Consider the following 10,916-nt stretch of genomic DNA (forward strand, 5'->3'; position numbering starts at 1 on the left):
AACTTCTTAGTAGTGCCTTTTACCAGTAAAGTATACCCCCACACAGGTAAATAGTCAGGAATATGAGTTCAAATTTGTCATTTGGCATTGATGTACCTCATGTTTAGTAAGTAACAGATTCTGATGAAATTATATATCTTTTTAGATATTCAGATAATGCAGATAGTAAAATACCATGTGTTTCCATAACATCTCTGTCTTTTAATAATTATTCTTACTAAAATGATTCTTCTGAGAAAATTTAGAAATATAGATTTGCTCTCAGTTGTTAACATTTTTAATTATAGATGAAGATACTTTTTTCATATTGCCACTAATGTTAAATATTTTTCTCTTTTTCTCTATAGGAAATTGATGGGAAAGCACTTCTGTTATTGAGGAGTGATATGATAATGAGATATATGGGACTTAAGTTGGGACCAGCATTAAAGCTCTGCTACCACATTGAAAGACTCAAACAAGGAAAGTATTAGCCAGTGAGAGATTTGTATTGTATTTTCTGGTTGGACTGATTTCTCAGGTTTATAGATACAATTTTTTATTTAAAAATATTTTGCTATGGTATCTCATTTTCAGTTTGCAGAAAATATCTCTTAAAATGTGATATTTCTTCTATTTTCAAAATATTATTCTATTGTAGCATTTCAAAATTGATTCAAGAGATGAGCCTAACTGACTCTTGCTAGCAGTTATTCGGAATTTATTTTTTAGAATATTTTGATAAATATAATAGTTGATATAGGAAACATACAAGCACACATTAACTTTTACTAATCTTCACATTGCGAACCAAAATAGCTGAATCCCAAAGGATTAAAAAAAGATTACAGTGGTTTATCAACTTTTATAATTGTGGCTACAAAAGTTTTATTGTAGAATTTAAAGATAACAGATGTGAATCTTGTCTCTTTCTTGGTAATCATTTTTCTAAAGCTCCAATGTTCAATTTGGTTTTGTTTTTAATGATTTTCAGAAAGGGAATAAATGTTTGAATTGTGTTCTCTTTTGTTCATTTTTTTTAACAGATAAAAGCTTTTTTGAAGTATGTTATTCTTGAGAGAAATACAATTGTCATTTATTCAGGCAATATTTTTGTTACTTGAAAAGGTTTTCTTTTACCCATTTAACTATTCAGAGATGAAAAATCCAAGATTTCTTAAAAGTGATACACTTTATTTTAAAACATTCCATCTTTTTGCTCAGCTTGAGAATGGAAATATGTATTCATCTCTTAACCCCCATGTATATGGATATATGTATGTCTTGTCTGATTTTAAATATATATATATACATATATATTTTGCATATACTGTACCATATTTTTATTTTATTCGTATATCTGTAGGGACATACAAGTAAATCATTTGTTTCTTATGGTTTAAAATGGCATTCTGTACTACCACAGTGGTAATAATAAACTATATAATTTTATTTTTATTATTTTAAAAAAGACATCATTTTCCATCATTAGCTATTTTCCACTTAGCTGTCAAGGCTAGAAGAAACAATCACCTGGTTTTCACAAGTGGAAATTCCCTGCCCTGTACAAAGATCAGTTTATGTAGCATCCAATTCCAAACCATTTTTATCTTGGAATATACATTTATTATGCTTTTTGCCTCTCTTTTGGTTTTAATTTAAAGATTGTTTTATATAACGAAGTGGTGCTATATATGTATCTCTTTTTCCGCTTTATATAAAATTTGATGCTATTTATATAAGCTATGCTTTGTTTGCTGAATAGTATAAGCTATTTGTTATTACTGCCAATAATATCTGCATCAGGGACAAGAAGATATTTTCTATGTAGAAAACCAAATATACTAGGGTCTCTATTTCCTGGGAAAAAATCTAATCTTCAAGGATATTTTTTATAATGTTTAATACATTTTTATAAAAGATTTCTTGTCAATTTTTACAAATTGCTTTGTTGAGAATGCTTTGCATTAGTTAAAAAATTTTCAGGTTATTGAATGAAAATTGCAATATCATATAGGTAACTAACAGTATTACATGTTTAAATATTCGCATTTTAAATGACTGCCATGTAATTTTAATTTTACCAGTAATTTTTGGGAAATTATTTTTACTATAGTTGTGTCATTTGAGTTATGTTGCATCAACCAACCTGTAAATTGTACAGTATGTATTTGATCAGAGACTTAAAATATTTTTTAAAATATAGTATATTTTTCTGATTAGAAATTTGTCAATTTTGTTATCAAAGCTTCAGGTATTGTTGATTTGTGCATATGTCATACTGCATTGACATGAATTTATTTTAGATATTAGTAAGTATCCCACTAAAAAGTTTGTATCTGCATCTTTCACAGAATTGATTTTTTTTTTAAAAATTAGCATTATGCTTTAAGTAAATAGGTAATTTCCCTGGGAACAACGTGTTTGTTTACTTTTTGAAGGTAATTGAACTCAGGCACAAGAATACTATTTAGGAAATTATACAGATCATCTTTAGTTTTTAAAATGGTGATATTGGAAATGTAGCTGTCCATTCCTACAAGTGAAATTGAAAAGTTCAAGATATCCACAATAATATTTTACTGAGTTGCTTTATTGGGACCTTATAAGCACTTTGAAGCTATAAATTCATTTCCATTAGAGAGTTGTTGAAGTTTTATCACCTGCTATACTTGGTAACAGACACCTACATACAAGATAGATCTGTAAGATAGATAAAATGCAGAAAGTATTTGGTTTATATGTGATCAAACTCAATTTCCAGAGTGACTGCATCTTCTCCCCTACAGCTTTGCTCAAAGTTAATCTTTTTGTTATTAGCTTGCTGCTAATGAAATTCTAGTTAAAAGTTTTTTGCCATGATTTCTTGCTAATCAAGTAGCTTGAAGTTTTACTTCATATTGTCCCCAAGATATCACTTTTGCCTGCCTTGCTTTTGGTTGTCATATCAGTCTTCATCACCTATCAGCTCAAATATTCATCCTAATTAGCTTTTCAGATCATTAGCTACATTATCAAAGAATTTGGTTTGACCAAATGTAAGATTTCTTTTTAATAGGCATTAGATTGGTAATAAATTGACTCTGCATTGTTCATAATCTCATTTGGCTAACTTATGATACCAGAGGAACAGAGCAACATATTTTTTTAAGAAATTAGAAATTTGCAGATATGTTAAAAATTAGAAAATTTTCTAGAAAAATAAAAAGTTATCATTAACTTCCATATGTCTTGTCTGTTTAAAGTGGGTTGACTAAAGCTGTAACTGAAACCAGGTGATTAGTGTTAGAGATTGGATCAGAAATTAACTGAATATGGTACCATAATGATTAGAGAGTTAATTCACATCAATATACTAAGCAGTTTACTTCTTCCAAGAAGGACCAAGATCATTTTTGTCATTTTGTACAAATAAATAATAACTTTACCAGAAAATTTGCATTTATTTCCTTGTTTCTTCAGTCTTCACTTTTGCTTATTCCATTACTATTATTTCACACTGTATTATAGCATGACATCAATATACAAGATCATATTTTAAATGTATTTTCAAGAGGGATGCTTTATAGAAAAAATGAATAAAATTATGTGTTTTCATGTTGAAATGGTTTTGATCCTTATTCATTGTTATTTAATTTTCGGTCAGAAATCACCAACAGTTTTTATTTATGGAAACCCCTGATGTGGAAAAAAATCTAATTTTGGAGCATTGGTTTTTTCAAAGAAATTTTATTTTTTCTAGTAAAACTAGAATTTTGTAAAGATAGGTTTGAACATTCAATTTTCATAAGATTTTGAGTTCCACATTTTTCTGCTTCCTCTTCCCTCCCCCCTCCCCATTACAGTGAATAATCTGATATAGGTAATGTTTAATATATTTCCTCATTAGTTATGTTGTAAAAGAATGAGAACCAAAAAGAAAAAAAACACAAAACAGAATTTTAAAAGTGAAAAAATATTTCCATTGAAGCAGTTATTTCTTTTTTTAGTTGTTTTTTTTTTTTTTTGCTAGGCAGTAGAATTAAATGACTTGCTCACACAGCTAAGTAATTATAAAGTGTCTGAGGCCGAATTTGAACTTAGGTCCTCCTGACTCCAGGACTCTATCCACTGTGCCACCTAACTTCCCCTCAGTTATTTCTTTATACATTATTTTTGTGTAATTGACACAAAGTTGATTTACATAAATTTTTCAAATTTTCAAACATAGGTTGTTTTTAGAATTAATCAATTAAATTTTTTCTCTTGTTACAGTTCCTTCAAATAAAGAATTAAAAACTATGGACAATCAGGTTTACCAGATTAATACATACATTACAAAAGGTCACACGCCTTTAGTTCTTCTGAAAGCACATTTGGTTGCACAGATCTTTGTATTTATTCTCTGTAAATTAGACCAGAATCAGAAATAAGAATTAAGAGAAAAAAACTCCAGATTCTTGCCTTTGTACTAATTTAGGTGTTTCTTGTTTCACCAGAGGGCAGTATTCACCATTGAATGGACCCCAAACTGAGTAAGAAAATAATTACTTGAACTAAAAAAGTGCAAATAATTTAATTCCTGTGACATTTTACATCTCATTAAGGAAATTATACAAATCATAGCTTAAGTTAATTAAAAAGGCCATGAAGAACTTGTGATACTTCTTGGATAGATATTACTTTCAGTTCTTATCCTCACTCTCAAAATGTTGCTTCCTCTTATATTGGGGAGCTTCTTGACCCATTTCTGTTTATTGGCTCTATTGTTTAAAAAATTACATGTGATATCAGAGCACAGACCTGGAGTCAGGAAGTCTCATCTTTCTAAGTTCAATTCCAGCCTAGACAGTCAATAGCTATGTGACCCTGGGCAAGTCATTTAACCCTGTTGCATATGTGAAATGATCTGGAGAAGAAAATGGTAACCTACTCTGGTATCTTTGCCAAGCAATCCCCAAATGGGATCATGAAGAAAGGACCACAACTGAAAACTGCCTACAACAAGAGTGATATCAGTAAAAAAGCATTTGAAGGTACTTAGAGAAACCAAATATATACATGAAACAACTTAACACAAGACACATATTTATACAAACAAATGGAAATAACAGCATCATTAAGGAATATACTGTTCCTTGTATGGTAATTTTTCAGCTAATTGAAACACTCATTTTTATAGCAATTTAAGCAATTTAAATTTTAAAAAATCTGTATTCCTTTGTTTTGTAGTCCAAGGACCTCCATTCAAATTCCTCCCTCTTAATGTTAATTATCTGTTTGATCATCAGTAAGTTGCTTTTTTTAAAAAAGATTTTATTTATTTTGAATTTTACCATTTTTCCCCAATCTTGCTTCCCTCTCCCCCCACCCCACCCCACAGAAGGTAGTCTGTTAGTGTTTACATTGTTTCCATGGAATGCATTGATCTAAGTTGAATGTGAGGAGAAAAAAATCATATCCTTAAGGAAGAAACATAAAGTATGAGATATAGCAGAAATACATAAGATAGCATTTTTTAAAAAAAAATTAAAGGTAATAATAGTCTTTATTTTATGTTCAAACTCCACAATTCTTTCTCAGGATGCATATGGCATTCTTCATCACAGATAGCCCAAAATTGTGCCTGAGTGTGCCCTGATGGTATAAGCAAGTCCATTAATGTTGATCATCACTCCCATGCTGCTGTTAGGGTGTACAGTGTTCTTCTGGTTCTGCTCATCTTACTGAGCATCAGTTTATGCAAATCACTCCAGGCTTCCCTGAATTCCCATCCCTTCTGGTTCCTACTAGAACAATAGTGTTCCATCACATACATATACCACATTTATTAAGCCATTCCCCAATTGAAGGATATTTACTTAATTTCCAATTCTTTTCCACCACAAACAGGACTGCTATGAATATTTTTGTACAAGTGATGTTTTTTTCATAATCTCTTCATAGTGTAGACCCAGTAGTGGTATTGCTGTATCAAAGGGTATGCACATTTTTGTTTCCCTTTGTGCATAATTCCAAATTGCTCTCCAGAAAGGTTGGATGAGTTCACACCAAAAATTTATTAGTGTCCCAGATTTCCAACATCCCTTACAACATTGATCATTGTCCTTTCTGGTCATACTTCAGTGATGCTTTAGTTTGCATTTCTTTAGTAAAGTAGTGATTTAGAGCAATTTTTCATATGACTATGGATTGGTATGATTTCCTTATCTGTAAATTGACTTTGCATATCTTTTGACCATTTGTCAATTGGGGAATGGCTTGTTTTTTAAAGAATTTGACTCAGTTCTCTCTGTATATTTTAGAAATGAGTCCTTTGTCAGAAATACTAATCATAAAAATTGTATCCCACATTTTACTACATTTCTTCTTTGCAGTGGTTTTGTCTGTGCAAAAGCTTTTTAATTTAATATAATCATAATTGTATAGTTTTTGCTTTTTTTATATATTCTCTATCTCTTTCTTGGTCATAAACTTCTTCCCTTTCCATAGATCTGACAGGTAAACTATTCCTTCATCTCCTAGCTTGTTTATAATGTTTTTTATGCCTAGATTCTGTATCCATTTTGATCTTATCTTAGTATAGGGTGTATAGTTTTTGGTCTAATCCAAGTTTCTGCTATACTACACTTCCAATTTTCCCAGCAGTTTTTATCGAAGAGAGAATTTTTATCCCAGTAGCTGGACTCTTTGGGTTTTATCAAACAGCAGATTACTATAATCAATTCCTGCTATTGCACCTAGTCTATTCCATTCATCCACCACTGTATTTCATAGCCAATACCAGACAGTTTTTGATAACTGATGCCTTATAATTTTAGATCTGGTAGAGCTAAGCCACCTTATTTTACACTTTTTTTTCATTAAATCCTTGGAAATTCTTGACTTTTTATTTCACCATGTGAATTTACTTATAATTTTTTCTAACTCACTAAAGTAATTTTTGGAAATTTTGATTAGTAGGGCACTAAACAGGTAGTTTAATATGGGTAGAATTGTCATTTTTATTATACTTGCTAGGCCTATCTGCAAGCAATTGCTATTTGTGCAGTTATTTAAATCTGATTTTATATTTGTGTGAGAAGTGTTTTGTAATTGTTTTCAAAAAGTTTCTGAGTCTACCTTGACAGGTTGACAGACTCCCAGGTATTTTATATTATCTGAAGTTACTTTAAATGGGATTTCTCTTTCTAGCTCTTTCTGCTGCATCTTGCTAGTCCTATATAGAAATGTTGAGGATTTATGAGAGTTTATTTTATATACTGTGACCTTGCTAAAGTTGCTAATTATTTCTAGTAGTTTTTAGATGATTTTTTGGGATTCTCTAGGTATACCATCTTGCCATCTGCAAAGAGTGAGTTTTGTCTCTTCCTTCCCTATTCTAATTTACTTCAATTTCTTTTTCTTCTCTTATTGCTGTATTTTTTTTTCAGTAGAAATTTGTTTAATTTATTTTTTATTCTCATTTTGTACAAATTTTTTTTACATTAATAAAATATTCTTGTTTACAAGTAAACAAAATACCCCTCCTCCCCCATGAATATAGATAGACTTGCTTGGGCGAAAAAAGTAAAGGGTAGAGAAAAAAATTAAAATTAAAAAAAAATAATAGTAATAATGGTAGGTATGGCCAGGTGGTGCAATGGACGAAGCACCAGCCCTGGAGCCACGAGCACCAGAGCCCATATCCAGCCTTGTAAACCCAACAATCACCCAGCTGTGTGACATGCAAGCCACCCGATCCCCACTGCCCTGCAAAAAACAAAAAAAAGAAAGAAAAAAAAAGAACCAAAATAAAATAAAACAGTAATAATAGTAAGGGTGGTTGGGTGGCAGACAAAGCATTGGCCCTTGAGCCAGGAGCACCTGGGTCCAAATCTGGCCCCAGACACCCATAGATCACCCTGCTATGTGGCCCCAGGCAGGCCACCCAGCCCCACTTGCCCTTCACCCTCCCCCAAATAATAACAAAAAATGTGCTTGAGTTTTTGTTCCAACACCAACAACTCTGTCATGGGTGGATCTCATTCTTTATGATAAGTCCATCACAAAAGTTACTTCCATATTTTTCCACTGTTGCCATTGCTGATTGCAACCCCCTCCTTTCTTATTTCTCCACTCCCATGTGCTATATTTTCTCTCTCCTTTCACTCTGACTCTGCTGTAGGGTCGCTGAGTGGTACAGCAGACAGATCCCTGGTCCTGGGGCCAAGAAGCCCTGAGCCCCCATACCACCCCTTAGGGCCAGAATCCACCTGGCCCCATGGTCCTGGGCAGGCCTTCCAATCCCAGCCCCTTGCAAGAAGTAAGAAAGAAAATGTGTTATATCTGACCACACTCTCCCCCCATGGTCCATCCTCTCCTCCTTTATTCACATCCCCACCCCTTCCCCCTGCTCCCCCCTCCTTCTTACTCCGGATGCCTATACCCCATTGAGTATATATGCTGTTTCCTCTCCTAGCCATCTCTGATGAGAGCAAAGTTTCCCTCATTCCCCCTTTCCTCCCCCCTTCCATATCATTGCAATAGCTCATTGTAATAAAAAAATCTTACGTGAAATATCTTGGACTATTTCCCCTCTCCTTTTTCTTTCTCCCATTCCATTTCCCTTTTTTTCTATTAACTCCATTTTTACACCATATTTTATCTTCGAATTCAGCTTTCTCCTGTGTTTCAACTATAAAAGCTCTCTCTACCTGCTCTATTAACAGAAGGTTCATATGAGTATTATCAGTGTCATTTTTCTATGCAGGAATGCATGCAGTTCATCCTTATTAAGTCCCTCATATTTCCCCCCTCTCCTCCAATCTCCATGCTTCACCTGAGTCCTGTATCTGAAGATCAAACCTTCTGTTCAGCTCTGGCCATTCCAAAAGGAACATTTGAAATTCCCCTGGTTCATTGAAAGTCCATCTTTTTCCCTGGAAGAGGACATTCAGCCTTGCTGGGAAGTTCATTCTTGGCTGCATTCTAAGCTCTTTTACCTTCCGGTATATTGTATTCCAAGCCCTACGAGCTTCCAATGTAGTTGCTGCTAAGTCCTGTGTGGTCCTGATTGCAGCTCCACGGTATTTGAACTGTGTCCTTCTGGCTGCTTATAACATTTTCTCTTTGACTTGGGAGTTCTGGAACTTGGCTATAATATTCCTAGGGGTTGGTTTTTTGGGATCTCTTTCTCTGGGGGGATCGGTGGATTCTCTCCATTTCTATTTTGCCCTCTGCTTCTAGAATATCAGGGCAATTTTCCTGTAGTAATTCTTTGAAAATGATGTCAAGGCTCTTTTTCTGATCATGACTTTCAGGTATTTCAATAATTTTTAAATTATCTTTCCTAAGTCTGTTTTCCATATCAGTTGTTTTTTCAATGAGATATTTCACATTTTCTTCTAATTTTTCATTTTTTTTGTTTTGCAGGATTGATTCCTGATTTCTGTTAAATCCATCAATCTCCCTGAATTCTATTCTTTGTCTGAAGGATTTGTTCTCCTCAGAGAGTTTTCTTATCTCTTTTTTCCATCTGGCCAATTTTGCTTTTTAAAGCATTCTTCTCAATAACTTTTTGAACTGTTTTATCCATTTGACCTAAGCTGGTATTTAGCATGCTATTTTCTTAAGCAGTTTTTTGGATTTCCTTGACTAAGCTGCTGACTTCATTTTCATGTTTTTCCTGCATCTCTCTCCTTTCTTTTCCCAGTTTCTCTTCCAACTCCCTCATTTGATTTTCAAAGTCTTTTTTGAGCTCTGTCATAGCCTGAGCCCAATTTCTGTTTTTCTTGGAGTCTTTAGATGCAGGAGCTTGTGCTTCCTCAGATTCAGACTGAGTATTTTGATCCTTCTTGGGCTCATTTGCAAAATATTTCTCAATAGTCTTCTTTTTGTTTCTCTGCTTGCTCATTTTCCCAGCCTGGGCCTGGTTTGGGGTGTTTCTTGAGCTTTTGGGACACTCCCACAAGGGTCTCAGTATGTGAGGCTCTGTCCTCCCTCCTGGTCTGTGAATGACCATAAGCACCTCCCTCTGCCACGGGGCTGAGGTGGAGGGGCCCCTGCTGTTCTATTGGGGGGGGGGTCCTAGACTGGGATCAGGATCTGAATGTGGTCAGAGCCCCAAAGTCCTGTTCCAGGGGCAGAGGACAAAGCTTGCAGTTTCTCTTCACTCCCCTCCCTCAGCTCAATGGGCTCATGCCCTGGAGGCTCCTGCTTACTGGCCCTGCCTGCTTCTGTTTCTGGCTCTGGGCTGCAGAAAGACCAAGCTGCTCCCTGTGTGCCCCAAGAGCTGGGCTCCGCATGCTCGCTCTGGCAGAGGTCCCCCACTGTTCCCCCACTTTGTGCCCGGTGCTCCTCGGGGTGCAGCTTTAAAGGGAGACTATCCCGCTGCTGTGAGCTGAGGCTCCCAGTGCCCTGGGGCTGCCTCCAGGAGGCTGAAGTTCTTTGGCTCTGGCGGGCCACCCCTCTGGCAGGCCGCCTCTCGATCCTAGGGAGGAGAGCCTTTCTGCTCTTTTTCCGGGTTACCTTGAGTAGGAGAACTGCCTCACTGGGTCCCTTTGTGGGTTCTGTCTCTCGAAAGTTTAGTTAGAGTCCTTAGCTGATGAGTTTTATCAGAGAGCTCCTAAGACTCCATCCCTTCTTGTCACCATCTTGGCTCTGCCCCCATTGCTGTATTTCTAATATAATATTGAATAGTAGTGGTGACATTGGGCATCCTTGTTTCACCCCTGATATTATTGGGCCTCTAGCCTATCCCAGTTGCATATAATGCTTGTTTATGGTTTTGGATAGATACTGCTTATTTTTCTAAGGAACAATCCATTTATTTCTGTACTCTTCTAGTGTTTTTAGTAGGAATGGGTGCTGTATTTTTGTCAAAAGCTTTTTCAGCATCTATTGATATAATCATGATTTTTGATAGGTTTTTATTGATATAATTAATTATACTTACAGTTTTCCTAATATTGAACCAA

At 34.7% G+C, this 10,916-nt stretch overlaps 1 protein-coding gene across 5 annotated transcripts in view; it reads left to right on the forward strand.

Annotated features, from left to right (window-relative positions):
• Positions 1-480, forward strand: part of SCML2 (Scm polycomb group protein like 2) — a 150,397-nt gene extending 149,917 nt beyond the window's left edge. For all 5 annotated transcript variants that reach the window (XM_074192332.1, XM_074192335.1, XM_074192334.1 and 2 more), the window contains one exon: positions 348-480. In XM_074192332.1, the coding sequence (XP_074048433.1) occupies positions 348-473 (126 nt within the window). In that variant the 3' untranslated portion in view covers positions 474-480. The remainder of the gene's footprint in view (positions 1-347) is intronic.
• Positions 481-10,916: the final 10,436 nt, after the last annotated feature.

This window comes from Macrotis lagotis, chromosome 6 (genome assembly GCF_037893015.1).
Source record: "Macrotis lagotis isolate mMagLag1 chromosome 6, bilby.v1.9.chrom.fasta, whole genome shotgun sequence".
Taxonomy (NCBI): domain Eukaryota; kingdom Metazoa; phylum Chordata; class Mammalia; order Peramelemorphia; family Peramelidae; genus Macrotis; species Macrotis lagotis.